The 18,124-nt window shown below is 40.2% G+C and overlaps 1 protein-coding gene across 1 annotated transcript; it reads right to left on the bottom strand.

The window, feature by feature from the left end:
- Positions 1 to 2,730: 2,730 nt before the first annotated feature.
- cdk7 (cyclin-dependent kinase 7) lies at positions 2,731 to 11,581 on the bottom strand. Its single transcript, XM_079689420.1, has 12 exons — positions 11,453 to 11,581; positions 11,175 to 11,234; positions 11,053 to 11,086; positions 10,903 to 10,970; positions 10,714 to 10,782; positions 9,007 to 9,117; positions 8,807 to 8,925; positions 7,397 to 7,496; positions 7,213 to 7,299; positions 6,976 to 7,125; positions 6,344 to 6,482; positions 2,731 to 3,135 (listed from the first exon to the last, which is right to left on the bottom strand). The coding sequence occupies exons 1-12, from the start codon at positions 11,516 to 11,518 to the stop codon at positions 3,107 to 3,109; spliced, it is 1,032 nt and encodes a 343-aa protein (XP_079545546.1). The 5' UTR covers positions 11,519 to 11,581; the 3' UTR covers positions 2,731 to 3,106.
- Positions 11,582 to 18,124: the final 6,543 nt, after the last annotated feature.

Raw genomic sequence — 18,124 nt, 5'->3', positions numbered from 1 at the left:
TCTCATGTGATTATAATTAAAGAACTTTGCCTACTGTCCTAGACTCTATGGATAAAATATGCTGTTCAAGTTTTTACAATCTTTCAGAAAGGAAGAACAGTTGACTAAAGAGGTTGTCCATAAATCCTAATACGATGATCAATAATTTATGAAATGTCCATTTTTACCTCTTCGCTAATCACAATAAATCTTCAGGGGAGACGTGAAAGCCTGGCTATTTCTAATGCTAATGGGAACATTACATTACACTAGAGTTTTGCCTTTTGGTTGAGTTCTACTTTAGATAAGCCTCTAAACTTATTCATTTCAAAGTCTTAATCATCCCACTGCGGTCCGTCCCACATGCTTATCTCGCGAATTCAGAAATATGTGCAAGAATGACTTTCTCCCACAATCCCTGTGCTCATGTTCAGTCCCAGCATGTGGGCGACAGTGTGAGTGTGTTGGTTCCAACAGTGGCTCTCCTGGCCAATGAATCGGCCTCGGTATGAGCTGATAAGGCTTTTACTGTTACTCTCTATGAATGTGCAGCTATCGGCCAAACCTGTCATCTGACCCAGACAGCAACACACACGCACACACACACGCACGCACGCACGCACGCGCACACACGCACACACACACACACACACACACACACACACACAGGCAGCAGTCACTCACCGCAACAGTCCTTGGGCCATTCTCATTTCACTAATTTCCCCCCCTTGACTCCTCGAATCCTCGGTCCTCCGCTAGTGACCCGGAAATGGATTTCAGCGCGCCATGTTGAAGGACATCTCATTTCTCTAAGTGCAATTCGAGGACCGAGGATCGAGCATCGAGGAGGCTCTCTAGAGGAGCTATAATCGGGGATACACTGATGGGTCCTCCGCGGATGTATTTCTGGCAACAGTGATGTTTCAAAGAGTCGTGACGCACGGCCGGACTTATCTCAGCCAATGACAGCTCTGCATGCATCCCCTGGATTTTATTAACTGCTTAAATCGCGACGCGATGTTTACAGGCAGAAAAGCTGTGAGGGCCGTGCAGAAAGCAGAGCAGTGTGTATAATATATATCACTCAGTATAACAGGCCTACATTACTCTCTTTATTTGTATGCTTTAGTTTAGTAGATATCTACAAAGAGTCAATATTTTTCTAAAATCCTTTAGTGCTTCACATAATAAAATACACAACGGCTGTATCCTGATATATATTATGCTTTAGGAGCTGTAGGTGTAGGATGATAGCTCATAAAGGAGATTTCAAAGGTCTTTTATTTTGAAACTGTACATCAGATTGTCATGATTCTCTCTGAGTGACTAGATGGGGTGTCCTGCTATCACCCTTAGTCTTTGATTGACTTCGAATGACTCTTTGATTATGGACAGTTGGAACCATTAAATAGCCTAATAATCAAAATATAGATGGACAATAGATGCAATTTGAGATTTTAAACAGCATACATTTTAAATTGATGTAATTGGGGATATATTCAGTCTCTGATAGTGTTACATTATTATGAGAGTGCTCTCATACTTGTTTGATTCTGAAATTGTATATATTTATATAAATATATGTGTGTGTGTGTGTGTGTGTATGTCCGCATTTGTAGCCTGCTGTTATTGTCTCATTATACCGCACTGTGAATGAATTAAAAGTAAATAAGTCATCATGAACACAGTTCTGTCCATCAGACAGAGTGCTGCAGTGCCTCCTGTCATCATTAATCGACGTCTCTTTAAAATGACCGCTCAGAGGAGAGGATTTCTCTTTTCTCTAACCGCCTGCTGCTTCCCCTCCTCTCTCCTCGGTTTCCCTCCTCAACTCCTCCGCTTGCATCTCCTGTGCGCGGGACTAAGACACGAGGATAGGAGTCGATGAGGGGAATTAGAGAAATGAGGAAGGCCCATTGTGTCTCTGAGTGCAGCACTGTGAACATTTATAAATAGCCACAAATTGCAATTTCTTTCTAAACTTAGGGCACCATGAGCTTTAATTACTCTCTCGGCTCGGATCCGAAAAATGCTCATAAACAATAAGTTGGTCAAATGTATGAATTATGTTCATATATATATATATATATATATATATATATATATATATATAAATATAAATCTATTTTAGCTTATAAAGAATTTAAGCATGATCTCATTGTGAAGACTAGAACAGCATACAGAAAATATACATCTTTTGATAAGGACTTTGAATTGTTCTTGTGACATACTCTCATGTCTTTCACTGTCTTATTTTCTGATATGATCCTGTTTGACAGAAAACCAAAAGGCCATCAGGCCTTGCTGACATGTCAGGCCGCATTGGATCACAGTAATGTTGAAGAGAAGGGACAGAGAGGGAACGAGTGCCACATTGTTGCAGGACACGGCCAGCCCAGTGTCACTGTCTGCCCGGAAGACATGGCTTATGACACACATAGTTGTACCAAAATACAACCCTCTTTACCTTTTACTCTGCCAACAGGCTGCATAAATAAATTACAGGTATAATTCTGTCCACACATGTTCAATAGGTGACAGGTAGACTGTTAACACCTCTAACATTATTCTAGTGTTGTACTGATATTTAAGTAGCAGTGCGATTGTTACAATAATGTCTTACTACCACAGTAGAAAAACCTTTCTTAATAAATCATATAAAACCATGTAGGGTCAGATTGATTTAAGGCAGTCACATCTCTCACATGTATTTGCAAAATTGAAATACATATAAATGAAATAAACCAGGCCTTCTTGTTTGGTTGTTCTTATTTTCAGTCACATAAATATACATATTACAACAGGCTCCCAGAGCTTAGCCATCATTGTGGCAATGCAAAAAGTCCACCAGAGTTGAGGCTATTGACCTCTGTAGTACATCAGTGGATGGGATGGCTCACACAGCAGCCCCTCGGATACGTAGAGGTAATCTTAGGCACAAGTCTTGACTGATTCAACAGCGACATCCTCTAAAATTTCCTAAAAACATCTGAGCCTTTTTCCCTCCGCTGGTTTTGGAGTTCCTTTTTTTCCCTCCATTCCAGTGGATAATCCTGAGCAATGCGTGAAGGCTGAGCCACGCAAGTGTATGAAGAAGGTGATCCTCTGATGAACCAGGTTCCATTGGTCAGAAAATTAGCTTCTTCTTCATCACAGCTGAAAAGAAATACAAAGAATGTTGTTACAAAAACATGAAAAAGCACTTCACTTTTTTGCGAAATTCACTAGGTAATCCGGGCTAGTTGAGAGTCCACTAACAGCAAATATAACCAATATGTTTCGGTTGGGTTCTGCTTTAGAAACATTATTTTTCTTCTGTTAAGTATTCTCATCCTTGATAGTAACTAAACAAAATGATGTATTCTGTTCACAACTCTTGAAGCTTTTGCAAAGATGTCCATTACATTCTGGTTGGCTTAAACAATTGTCATATTTAACATAAACTACAGGATCAAAACTAAACTAAATGTTTACCCAAAATGGCACACTTTTCATTTTACCAAACTATTCTGTATTACTGTCATAGTAGAGACCATAAGCTGAAAAGTGTCCTATTTTTACCTAAACTAAGCAGATTTGGTATTACCATGCAGTTCAAGCTGGTTAGCTACATTTTTCAATTTCCTTGTCTAATGCCCTTGCAACTGAGACCATCATCTTAATCCGTAAACCTACTATGGACAGATAAGACCGAGACCTAGGTATCTCTGGTGCTCCTAAACTGGATAGGATATTGTGTTTAAATCTAAATCTCAAGTAAGAAAGATACTTTAACAATACAGTCACATACTGTATCTACACTACATGTGCAACTTTAATAAAGCCTATAAAGACCAATCAGCTAACCACTAAAGTTTCCATATGGTGTAGGTATTTGGAAATTCGCTCTATAATATACTGTAGCATAGAGCAGAGCGTATAGTCAACCCAGAACATTTAGAAACCACAGGAGGAGCTGGAAAAGCTTTGAACCTCCCAGTAACATCAAGGTCCTCCTTCAGTAAAACCTACCCAACCACGATCCACTAATCTGTGTGTGTGTGTGTGTGTGTGTGTGTGTGTGTGTGTGTGTGTGTGTGTGTGTGTGTGTGTGTGTGTGTGTGTGTGTGTGTGTGTGTGTGTGTGTGTGTGTGTGTGTGTGTGTGTGTGTGTGTGTGTGTGTGTGTGTATATTTGTATGCGTGTTCTATTTTGCTATATTCTGAATTTCTAACTACTGTTTAATGTGCAGCCAACACCCTTTGAATTGCTAGGTTCAAACAAGTGGTATTCTAGATTTATGACTGTAGTGTGCTTAACCCTGAGAAAACGAGTGGTTCCCTCGGCTAAAATTAACAACATGTTATATGTAAGATTGGCTGGTAAGGGTTAGAGTGGGATGCTTTAAATATGTCCAACTCCTTTTAAAAATCAGCCTCGACATTGTTGCACACACTGTTTAAAACCAACATTTTATGGCATACTCATTTATTCATAGTATTTCAAAATGACAATAACGGTCTAGAATATATTCCTATTTATTCTGTATTATACTGTTGGGAAAATGGGCTTAATACTGTGTGCCACTGTTATCTTATACTGTTGGAACTGTGCATGACCTTGCAGCTGCCCCCTGTCGAGACTGGAGGAGCCAAGACTTGATTCATTTGTTTACCCACAGAAAAGAAGACATACACACTTATCTTTTACTCTCTGGAGGGCAAAGAGTAACATCCGACTATCGTAAAAAGAAAACTTGCATGCGTCGAGCTGGCGCTAAACCGATTTACGACTATGTTATTGGATGCTGTGAAGACTACATAAGCATGATGTGATTGTTTTCTTATCCTTTCAGCAGCATACCTCGTGTGTGTGTGAGCTGAACCATATTTCTGTATGTGATTTAACTCCTTCTTGCAAGAATACATTGGGACCTGATTATTGACCCTCAAACCTCCTTCAGACTATCGCTCCTGATATTCTACCATTTCTCACCCATTTCATCAATACTTCTCTAACTTCTGGTCATTTGCCAAACAGACTCAAGGAGGCAAAAGTGAACCCTCTCCTAAAGAAACCCACTGTCAACCCGTCAGATGTTATAAACTACAGGCCTGTCTCTCTCCTCCCGTTCCTGTTTGAAACACTTGAAAAAACAACTCTCCTGTTATCTCCATCAGAACAACCTTCTTGATCTGTCTGGTTTCAAGGCAGGTCACTCAAAAGAAACTGCCCTCCTTGCTGTCTCTGAGGAACTGCACACTGCTAAAGCAGCCTCCCTTTCCTCTGTCATCATCCTTTTGGACCTCTCTGCTGCATTCGACACGGTGAACCATCAGATCCTCCTTCGCACTCTCCAAGAACTTGGAGTTTCAGGCACTGCACTTTCCCTCCTCACCTCATACCTCAAAGACCGCACCTACAGGGTAACTTGGAGAGGGTCCGAGTCCGACCCTTGTCAATTATCTACAGGGGTCCCTCAGGGCTCTGTCCTCGGTCCCCTCCTCTTCTCTATGTACACAAACTCCTAAATTATCCCACACCACACCCCCGCTCCCTTCACTGGCTTCCAGTAACTGCTAGAATCCACTTCAAGATAATGGTACTTGCGTACAATGCAGTGAATGGTTCTGGCCCTTCCTACATCCAGGACATGGTTAAACCGTACACCCCAGCACGTCCACTCCGCTCTGCATCAGCCAAACAGCTCGCTGCACCCGCACTGCGAGGGGGACCCAAGTTCCCATCAGCAAAAACACGTGGGTTTGCTATCCTGGCTCCAAAATGGTGGAATGAGCTCCCCATTGACATCAGGACAGCAGAAAGCCTACACATCTTCCGGCGCAGACTGAAAACTCATCTCTTTTAACTCCACTTCGAGCAATAAAATGAAAAACAGAAATCCAAAAAACAAATCAAAACAAAATAAAAAGCACTTGTATACTAACAAAGCACTTACTACTAATAAAGGACTGGCTTATCTAAAGCCAGTTGAGCAGCACTTTAAATGTTTTAGCTCTATGAAACCTGATGTACTTATATGATTCTGTTTTCTTCAAGTTTGTATCTTCTTGGTCGAATGCACTTATTGTATTGGTTTGGATAAAAGCGACAGCTAAATGAAATGTAATGTAATAAGAAAAAAATAATATATTAATATTATTGTTGTATGTTTTGTTTCTGACACAAAAATAAATAAATAAAAAAGATGCCTTTCGTTGTACGCGAGTAATTGTACTCGGTGCAAGGACAATACAGTTGAATCTAATCTAAAAACGTTCACAGTTTTACCATGATAATATTGAAAGGCTTCATTTGACATTAGAGTATGTCGAGGTCAAGGTGGCATTTCATGGGTATATAAAAAGCAACTATGTATTAATTACTTGTCTCCAGGCCTTCGATTTTCCTCTTGAGCCCGACTGTCTCCTTCTCCCTCAGAGCCTCAGCTGAGCCGTTGGGTCGGGGGAGCAGGGGTCCAGGAGTGGGTGCAGGTCGATTATTGAAGTACATCGTCTTCAGAGCCTGGACAGAAACAGACAACAGTATGAACACATCATCACATCATAGGAACGCATTACTTTGGCTGCAATGTCTACAATTTTTCATAATTAAGCTTGTTTGTATGACAATATTTTTTTCTCAATTAATCATTTGGGCTTTACAATGTCCAAATACCATCTACAAATGTATGTCTTTAAACGTTTTGACTTGACACTCCAACACCCAAAGGTATTAAGTTTAATATGATGTAAAACAAAGAGGAGAAAACCTACATATTTGAAAGGCTGACGACAACGTTTTTGCCATTTTTGCATAGAAAAAGGATTTTAGCCATTAATTGATTATCAAAATACTTAATGACGATTTTCTTTTTTAACACTCAAATAAACACTTGAAATGATCATCATGAATATTTAGGCTAAGATTTTTTATTTGTGTTCACAATTGACCACAGTTAACCCCTTACTCCAAAGATGTGGAAGTGAGAATACTGCCTTTGCTCTGCTTTGTTTACCTGTGTAGCTGTGGTCCTCGTGGCGGGGTTAAAGGTGAACAAGCCCTGAAGCAGCTCTAGTAAGTCATCTCCAGCTGCACTGAATATATGTTCCAGAGGTGTGCCAGGAAATATTTTGAAGGACACATAGTCTGGTAGACTAGTCACGCCCTGAGGACATAAATTACAAACAAATTACACAAGGATTCACATGCAAGTATAATAACACATCCTTCACTGGTAAAAACAGATACTAACAGGCCACGACTCCTCGGTAGCCGTGCCAAGAGCCTCAAAGATCTTAGTCAGCTGGTCGAGATCTGAGTCTCCAGCGAGGAACGGTATCTACAGCAAAGGAGACACAAAGAGACCTTAGCGGGGATACAGAAATAACAGCATGCTAATACCTGTATGAATATTTCTAAATGTGTGTTTTGTTTACCCGAAGGAGCAACTCTGCCAAGATGCATCCCACTGCCCACATGTCAACACCCACTCCGTACATCCTTGCACCAAACAGAAGCTCAGGGGCGCGGTACCACCTGGGAATAAGATCAACAAGTTACACTTTACAACTCTTAAAAACAGACATCCAATATGCTACTCTGCTAGTTAGAACAATATTCTGTCAATTCAAACACTTGGGAAACTTTGAGATAATGTAACAACGAGAAGAGGACAAGATTTCTGTATTTATTAGTATGTGTGCTGTAACATACGTCTCAACCAGTCACATATCTACTACTGACAGATATCTCAATATACTCAAGCATATTTAATGTCTTAATCAGTGTTGGGACTAACGCGTTACAAAGTACAGTAACGCGGTACAAAGTAACGCAACTATTTTGTTGCGGTAACTCATAGCGTTACTAGTTACCTATTCCCATTAAGTAACGCTGTTATAGTTACTGTGATTTAAATGGGTGCGTTACTGTGTTACATTATGTGATGGAACTGAACCAAATCTCCCTGCGGATGTAGCTTAAAGGCGAATACAGAGATGTCCTCTCACAGCAATATGGAAAAGTGAAAGTAACCAGAGAGGAGTGATGATTGGTTAACGCGAGGTAACATTTCAGGGTAAGCCAATCAGAGACAGAGTTTGGCGGGTCTTGCCTTATGGGGAAAATACACATACACGAACACTTGCTAATGCTAACACACACACGGCAACGCTCACCACCAGCACACACACACACACACAATTGCAGATGCAAGTATCAGCGAGAGCAGCAGCGCATTTGCAACTTGGAAATATAACCACTATTTTCAATTTGTGGGGATAAAGGATGCAAAACATATTAGGGTAAAATGTAAACTGTGTGCAGGACAGAAAGCACATTGTCCACATTGAAAAACAGCAATGCCAATCTCCTGAAGCACCTAAGTAATGAACATGGGGCTATAAAACTAGTCGCCAAAGACCCCCACGTCACCACGTGTCACCCAGAGTCAACTAAATAGATTGATTGCCAGGTGTGTTGTTGAGGACATGCTGCCCATCGCAACGGTCGAGTATGTTGCCTTCAGAGAACTAGTCAGCAAAAAACAACACAAAAACTTGTATTTTTATTGTTATTATTTTTTAAAGTAACTTATTACTAGTTACTTTTATCACCAAGTAACTAATAAAGTAACTAGTTACTTTTTTGAGAGGAGTAACTATAACTATTACTAGTTACTTTTTAAAAGTAACTTGCCCAACACTGGTCTTAATGGATTTAATGTCTTAATGGATTTAGTTGAGCTACTGTGGGAGATTTCCAGTGGACACAAATACACAGGAGACTAGGCAAAGAAGTCCACGTTCTGCATTATTGATTGAACAAAATTGGGAAAAAGCACATACCTGGTGACGACTTGATGTGTGTAGACTCTGTTGGGGCTGCCGAACGCTTTGGCCAAACCAAAATCAGCCAACTTCAACACTCCGCTGCCATCTAGCAGCAGATTATTGGGCTTCAGATCCTGGACATACAAAGTAGCAGAATGTAAATGAATGTCTGTGTGTTTGCAAATATGTGTGTGTTTCCATACTAGTGCTCTTACCCTGTGTAAGACCCAATGGTGGTGCATATACTCTAATCCCTGCAGAGTCATGAGGATGTAGGCTTTGATGTTGGCAGGCGTCAACACTAGGCTGGTGTCTTTGATGATTACCTAAAAACAAAAACAAAGAGGCTTATGAAAAGTCGGACATGTTATGACCAATAATCTTCATCCATTTCCATTACTTTCTGTATTTACATGTCTAAGCCGAGTATCGGAGTAAAAAAGACAATAAATAACTGGCAGATATCACTGGACACAGCTGCATGAAAACTAAATAGCCCAATATAGATTCAACCCTTCATCCAGAATCCAAAAACACTAATTTGAGTATCCTGCGTCGTGATTTTATTGACAATTTAGTTGAAAAGGTATCACATATCTGTATTTGAAAAGCCCTTACAGCCAAATCTAACCATTTGGTCTAAAAATAGTCCTTCAGCACAGATAATCAGATGAGCATCATATTTCACGTCCCTGTCTGTCTGGAGCCACTAATGGCATCAATTCATTCTGAGGGCCAAGAGCCGAGTGTTATTGATTTTTTCTAAAGTGTATATATCTTGTTTTGCATCTTCCTATTAGAGCCTGATGTATTGGTGGTTGGCGCCCATCTGGAGCCTCGTATGCTAAAACAAAACCAGAGGAGGAAAATAAAAAAAGCCTCGGTGACCGTGCAGAAGCACTTAATGGTTACATGAGAGCACTTACGCTGCCAATTGTCGTCGTCATGCTCATATTTTCTGTGCTACTCTGACCTCACAACTCTTCACAATTTTAAATTATTTCGCTTATTTTTGCACTCTTGACATTTCACAACGTGGAAGTTGTACATAGTACTGAACAAATGACTGACACTTGCCACACACCTTTAAAATATATTAGTGGGGAAGAGAAAACACTTTGCTTGAAGGTAATAAAGAGTGAAATGTCAATCATGTTGTGGCCCACTAATGAAATGCAACATAATGTTCTTTTTACAACCATGAAAGAGAGATGTAAATTCCCATACAGTACATAGAACAAGAATAAGGATAATATACTTCCTCACAATATGATTTAATAAAACGAAAAAGCTGATTTCACTTAATGATTTAACATTGCATCATTTTTGCAATGTGTTATTAAGGTGTATTAAATAATAGGCAGTTAGAGTCAATAAGTTGCCATTATATTTCCTGCCAAAAGTTATTCAGTGAATTTAGTTAAGTTCAAGTTATTTATTATGACACATTCAAGAAACACAATTTACGATGATCAATATATTAAGAGTTTCAGTAAACAACTCATTAGAGCTGCAGTGATCCACTGAGAAAAAATAAACAATTATTTTGATATTTTCTCTTTCCGATACACTATTAAATTATCTTTATGTTTTGACTGTCTGACAAAACAAGACATTTAAAGGGAAACTGAAAAACAAGGATTTACATTTCTTCACAATTTTTTTATATATTTGGACACTATTATAGTTACAGTATAGATCAAAAAGCGTGTTGATAAATCTAGCAGATAATCTGTAGATGAATGGATAGTTAAAGTAATTAGTTAGATCTCTGAAACACATTACATACATAAACTCAATGAGCTGTTGTATTATATATGTATGGGACTGCATAATACTGTATCATGTGATGTTGGTCTACCTCTAGTAAGACACAGATGGACAGAAAGAGATGTTGTTAATGACATGATAAACTCTCCCACCTCCAGATCCGTTTCCATGAAATCAAACACCAGGCTGATGTTAGATTTGTGTCCGAAGGCATCCAGCAGCTAAAAACACACAGCAAATACGGTGAATAGTTCAAATATAGAACGTTCATTATTCCCCCCCTTACAAGAAACACCATTAACTTTTTTATTAGAATTCTGACCTAATAAATGTTCACTCACCCCAATGATATTTGGATGATGCAGTTCCTGCAGCAGTTTGATCTCTCGAAGAGCAGTCCTATTAATACCTATTAATCAGAAATAAAAGTAATTAACAGGGTGAAGACAATGGGCAGCACTGAGTGTTAAATGTGTGCAGTCATCATTTACCATCTTTAGCCTCAGTTCTGTGGCCAACCTTAATCTGTCAGAAAAAACAACAACATAGTTTTAAACATCAGCATAGCATACACATGCTAACAAATGTCCAATTTTGAGCTTATTTATTGTACCTTTTTAATGGCAACTATGGAGTCGTTTGTTTTGTCCCTGGCTTTGTACACTGTGGCGAACTGTTGAAGAGAGAAAGGGAGAAAACGGTAGAGAAAAGTGTTGTTTTTTCAACATCACTGCTGCTGTAGTGAACACAGTAGCGTGGAGCAGCAAGGCTTTGTTGACATTAACAACCGGCTAACGCTTGATGCTAACATGCTTTCCACACAACCAGATAGGATTGGAAGAGAGTGGACAGATTTCAAAACCGAATCCACTCATATCTGTTTCCACCTACCTGACCCTCTCCGAGGAAATCCAGTTTCTCGTATCGTTTGTTTCTGGATTTTGCTTCAAGCGCCATGATTGCTAACTGTCACTTTCATCAAGATCCACTTCCTGCTTTGTTAAAGGTCCGCGAGTTCTGTTTCCGGGTTAAATAACTTTTTATATTGAGCAACACCGCCACCTACCGGGTTAAATCATCACTACATCAATATATAAAGCAGGTTTATGTGATTTGATGAGGTTTACAGGCGATATCTTTCGTGACAATTTCTATTTTCTATTCTGTGAAACCATCGTTTTATGTATTAGATTATGAAGTCAGTTTGTACCCATACACTTTATGACTATTTATTTATCTTTGAACCACTACTTCTAATTCAACTAAGCTATGGTGAAATAATCAGAATCAGAATACCTTTATTCGTCCCAAAGAGTGGACATTTACATTTGTTAGAGCCGAAAAGAGCCAAAGACAGCTAAATGTTAACTAGGAAGCATGCATAAACAAATAAAAAGATTACAAAATAATAATAAAAAAATAATCATAATTTAACTTTTATCATTTTAATAATTTTAGTAGAGGGTCTATATAAAATAAGACTAAACATATCAACTACAAATAATGTATGCATCATTGTAAAGTGGAGTATTGGTTATATCGTTTAGGGTTTCTATCTATAAATATGACTAAAACTACTAAGAATATAAAATTATTTGACAATAATACAGTGCCAGTTTTTTATACCATATTTCTATGAATAAAGGCATTCAAAATCTCAACTCAGATCCGTAACATTTCACAGATATGATGCAATATGCAGTACTGTTGTGTTCAAGACAGTTTGCCCCTTTTTTATCTTGCTTTTTTTTTGCAGTTTGACATTGGCCTCTCGAGAGGCTCTTCTGTCAGTTAGGAAGGTTTTGTGATCCATGCACCACTGAACACATCTCTACATCCCATCTCCATACACAATAGATACCCTCACATCCCACAGGATTAGGCATGGCTCTTCTCCTTTGACCCTCCCCGCCTCTCACACACACACACACACACACACACACACACACACACACACACACACACACACACACACACTTCCATTTTGTGGAAGGAGTGTGAAGGATCAGCATGCCTAATACACCCCTCAGTCTCATGCACATTCACATCCTGACAGCTCACAGATGTGACTGACAGGACTGTGTGTGCCCATGTAACCATGCAGAGAAGAGGGGAGAAGAGAAGAGGAGAGAAGAGACTCTAGCAAAGGTCTACATCTTTAATGGCATTGCATTATCAACCTTTAGGGATGCACAGGCAGCCTTAATGTGGAACATAACTGTCCAGTGGCGGACATAACTCAGACCCACTTACATCACTCCCTCTAAAACAAATATGACATATTGATGTCCTCCTGTAATTCTGATGTGATTTGAGGGCATTCTTGTGCTCATTCCCCTCAGTCTCTCCCTCCGAGGCTTTGGATGAGGAGATCGGCAGCAGAGTTATGGAGGCGTAAGTGATTCTGGTGGCGTTTATACAGTTTGTCCCAGTAAATCTTTTGATAGTATGGAATACATTACACACTAACTCACTCTGGTTTTATGTCAAATTAGCAGATGGTGATGCTGTTGAGCTGTGTGTGTGTGTGTTCTTCTGTTTGACGGGCAGGAGGTTAGTGAAACCGCAGGGCTGTTTATCAAACTCATAGGAAGTGGGTGTTGTTGAGCGAGGACGTGCCGCACCACCACATCCTGCTGGAGGCAGCTTCAGATGGGACAGTGTTCACATGATGTACAGTAAACAACAAATTTAGGACAGGTGTTTTTGTGTGTGTGTGTGTGTGTGTGTGTGTGTGTGTGTGTGTGTGTGTGTGTGTGTGTGTGTGTGTGTGTGTGTGTGTGTGTGTGTGTGTGTGTGTGTGTGTGTGTGTGTGTGTGTGTGTGTGTGTGTGTGTGTGTGTGTGTGTGTGTGTGTGTGTGTGTGTGTGTGTGTGTGTGTGTGTGTATTTGTGCGGTACTGTATGTGGCCACTTCATTCAACACTGCACAATGATTGTAAAGCACTGAATATTTGGCCGGTTGTCTTTGAAGGACAGAGAAGAAGAGGCTATTCAGGAGGTCCCTGAGGATTTTATATTGTTTTTACAGTTAATTTCCTCTTTGCATCACCCTGCCTAACACACGTTCTGTTAAACAAAGTGACAACTGATAATCAGATTTGTTTAAGCCACCAGCCACATACTATGCATTTCACAATAAAAAGCAGAAAACAAGATCTATATATATATCTGAATGAAGTGACAAATCCTAAAGAAGCCATATCAGGAAAACCTCACTTTTGTACTTCAACACATACATTTTGGTATGTGTAGTTCCTACCAACCCACAAACTGCGAAATAAGTACGTTTTTTGTTGGCTGCCAAAGTCAGAAAACATGGGATTAAATAAACTAATCAGATTTGGCACATGCATACTCATTAGAGCATACTGAACATTTCCCCCATCTGGTTATTGCATTTAAAAACCGGAAGACTTTAGACTGCAGACGTACTGACCGTTGTTGTACACATACTTTAAAAAAACAGGCAACAATCTCTGTTGGAACTTGTCGGCAGGAAAGAAAAGTGTCAACAGTGCCAGCAGATACTCACCAAAGGCCAGACATTGTCAGCTTGGTGGGTCGGGGGTTTAAAATGCAATGTTTCAGAGTACAGGTATTTATAGAGTATCGTAACATATTGTGTTTGTTGATATTGCATGTTAACATATTCTAGCAGGAACCCAAAATTGAAGTAAGAACCTGATAGAAAAGAGCATGATATGGCCTATTTAGGGGGGAAACCCACTGTCAAAATCTTTAACTTGCTTTGATCAAATGTTATAAAAGATGTCCAACAATTTTGCCTATACATTAGACTTTCTCTTTCTGTTTTAGTTGGTCAATTTGCTCCATTTCGAAATTGAGTCAATTCAAGCCTTTTGACCTTTAGTTATGAAATGCCATCTATTAGGTCATGACATCGGAAAGATAAGGTTTATACACAGAGAAAAGGAGAATGATTCAGCGTTTAGCAGTGCAGTATCAGACACCTGCTGTATGTTTTACTCATCAAGTCTCAGGGGAAGTGGTGGTGCTGTCACAGGGAGTTTTCCTCTTTGTTTCTGTCTTTGACTCTCACATAAAGGCACACACACACAAACACACACGACTGCAGCTGTATCTGACCACACACGCACAGCTATAACACAACAGGATGTTGTAGGGTGGAAGTTTGAGGTGTGAATCTTAACACAAGCCCTGACAAACAATATCTGCTTCTGAGAACTAATTATTCATTATCCCTGTGTCTAATAGAAACAATTGCTTCCACTCTTAATCTGGTGCTTTTTTCTTATCTGAGTATGACATATAAAACCTATTGAACCTAAATGTAGGCTGTCTCTATTCTGACGGTGATTTACAGCAACCACTCACAGTCCCCAACATGAGTCACTTTACCCATTTCACGTTTATTCTTTCGATTGTCTGTAGTGACAGGAAAATAGGACAGCAGAAGGACACACAGAAGGACAACCATTATCTTCTTTGCTTAGATTGGTTTACGATCAACGCAGAGATTCATCAAATTGGTGCTGTCAGTCCTGGGCTGCATTGTTAGACGCGAAAACTGTCAGTTTGAATAAATATTAGGGTTGCATTTTTTTCCTTTTTTCACCATTGTCTTCTTCCAGCCTCTGAGGCATCAGCATACACCGGGGCTTGTGGAGGACTTCAAGATGAACCCACTTGATAGCTCGGCTCATACAGAGACAACATTATGATAATGTCCCTATAAGTAGCAGGGGGATGGGCGCAGTGTCATCTCTGCACATAGACAGAGCCAGCAGGGAGTCGGCAGTCAACTACATTTAGGGCTGTCTTTGTTGTTGTCTTAGCCCCCATCTGCGTTGTTGTTTTGTTCTGGTCTGCATTTCCGCTCAGACATAGTTTTCACTCTCATTAGAAGAATCTCTCTCAGCTCCAAATGGAGAACAAAGTCTTCTGATAACTCTTTCTCTCCCTTTATTTGTGTGTGTCTAGCATCGTATATGCAAGTATGACTGCATGTGCAAATGGCAGGTGGCCACTTTATAGAGACAGTACACTATGAGCTGCGGTTCTGGGTCCCTCCTTATTCTTTGTTTATTTGTCTTATTTGATTGTCAACATTCAGGAATTACATTTGGAGATTATATGTAGAGGTTGAATGAATGTGTCCCAGGACGCATTCAAAACCATGGTGGTGGGCTCACAGATCGCTCGCCTGGTACAGACCGCTATAAAAATGATGGGGGTTAAAAACATCCACTTTTGATCCCACTCACATCCTCCACCAAGAGTTCACCTCTTACCTGAGGAGATTCAGATTCAGGGTTTCCTAGAGCAGGCTGCACTGCTACAAACACTCTTACCTAAATGTTGGCCATGAGGTTTGTGCAATACGTCACCATTGTCAGTAGTTTTGTCTTTGTGTTGTATGTGCAAGCTGGGGGTGGTGGCGAAGTCCATAGGGACTTGGCTTGGCAACTGAAAGGTCACCAGTTCAAGTCCCGGCAAGACCAAGTGCTACCGAGGTGTGCCAGAGACTGGTGACCCCCTTTGTGAAACACTGTGCTAGTGGATTGTCAAAGAAAAAAATGTCTATGCAAACGTTATTATTAATAATAATACAAATAAAAAAATAATTAAAAAAAATTATCACATTTTTTTTTAAATTGTTTTTTCCAAATTTTCCATTTTTATTTTGTAATCATCTCGCGACCCCACTTTGGGAACCCCTGCCCTACACTGCTCCCCGGGTGCCATTCATAATGGCAGCCCACTGCTCCTAACACTAGGATGGGTCAAATGCAGAGAAACCATTTCATTACATAGTGCCTGTACTATGTAATGACAATAAAAGTGCAACAAAAAAAAAACTGTGTATATGTAAAGTCGTGCATTAATAAGTTAGTGTCTTTTATTTAGCACTATGTAGTATGTATGTTTTTTTTTTATCATCTGTTGAAAATCAGGATATAATCCAATGCAAGGACAATAAATGGTACCATATGGTATGGTATGGTACCTTAACGTGCTGTACCGTATCACATCGTATCGTATCATATCGCATTCTGCCATACCGTACGGACAATAAGTATATGGTGTGGTATACTATTGTATCGCACCTTACCGTACCATCGTATTGTACCATACTGTACCTTATTGTATCATTTACAGGTACACTGAATGTGTGTGATATAACTTAGGGCAGAAGGCTTTAAGAAGGTAAATGATGGAGAAGAGAAGGCCATTGTGGTTCATCAGAGTGTATCAGGAGCTGCAGATAGCAGCGGTAGTGTGTTATCCAAGAAGTAATTTGCTTCATTAACCCAGCCGGATCACTGAGGCCTCAGTAATCAACCCTGCCAAACGTCCCATTAACTTCTCACTCTATCAGCATGGCCCTTGCTCCTTCGGACACACACACACACACACACACACACACACACACACACACACACACACACACACACACACACACACACACACAAATGCACTTTAGTAACACGAAAGCTGCAGCACACAAGACCGTGCTATCTATCAGACCCACAATTGCTTGTTCCTTGCACGCTTTCACTGTCTTACTCACGGTGAAGATCTTTCCTCCTACACACACACACACACACACACACACACACACACACACACACACACACACACACACACACACACACACACACACACACACACACACACACACACACACTTCCTCCCTCTCTGCTAACCCCATTACTTCTGTCAGTCCCAGGGGTCTCTCAGCACTGATGAACCCTCTGCTGCCCTGTGAGATTAGTGGACTCCCTGAGAAAAGCCCTTTATTGATTGAACGTGAGTCTCTGCTGCTCACAATGTCAGCTCAAGGTTAGCACGTTGACTCTCGCCCGCTCTCCTTCCCGGTGCAGTCAAGTGCTGTGCTTTGTTATGAATATCAGTGTGTTATTATTATTTAAGCTCTGCTGAATCCACTGCTAAGATTAGACAGTTAACCAATTATTGACATTTACCTTCAGAGTATCTCTTCTCTTGCTCTTTCAGTCCTTCTCTCCAGTAGCCCCTATTGCAACATTTGCCAAAGCATTTATTAATTGTTAAATCTTTTTTTCTTCCCTCTTCACATTCTTCATCTCAATCTCCTTTCTCCCCATCCATGAATCCACAGAGGAACTGTATCCACATGAAAGCTCCAGCGTTTGGTAAAGTGGTTTGAATGCGGTTCACTTTTATGTATAGCAAATCAGGCATTTACTTTGCATCCCACTTAAGGGAGTGAAGATCTTCCAGACAAAAAGGCAGGGAGAGATGAGGGAATGGGGGCAGCGCTCAGTCTGTAATAGAGAGTTAGATAAGTGGCTGGATTCGGGAAGACAGATTGATCTTTTTGTGTCGAACTTGATGAACATGAATGATGCACCAGATTTCCTGTAGCGGTGAATAGAGATGAAAGGATTATCTGGATATTTAGAACATTCAGGCAGGAACGTTGCCCTGCATTGCTGTCTCTTTCCTCCCCATCATAATTCAATATTTACAGTTTAAGCTGGAAACTGCTCCCTCTTGGCTGCCTGTATCTGGTATCCATGGCAACAGATTTTTGAGAA

Source organism: Notothenia rossii (genome assembly GCF_949606895.1).
Source record: "Notothenia rossii genome assembly, chromosome: 6".
NCBI lineage: Eukaryota > Metazoa > Chordata > Actinopteri > Perciformes > Nototheniidae > Notothenia > Notothenia rossii.
Note: the sequence above shows the minus strand (reverse complement) of the source record. Positions and strands in the feature narration are given on the sequence as shown.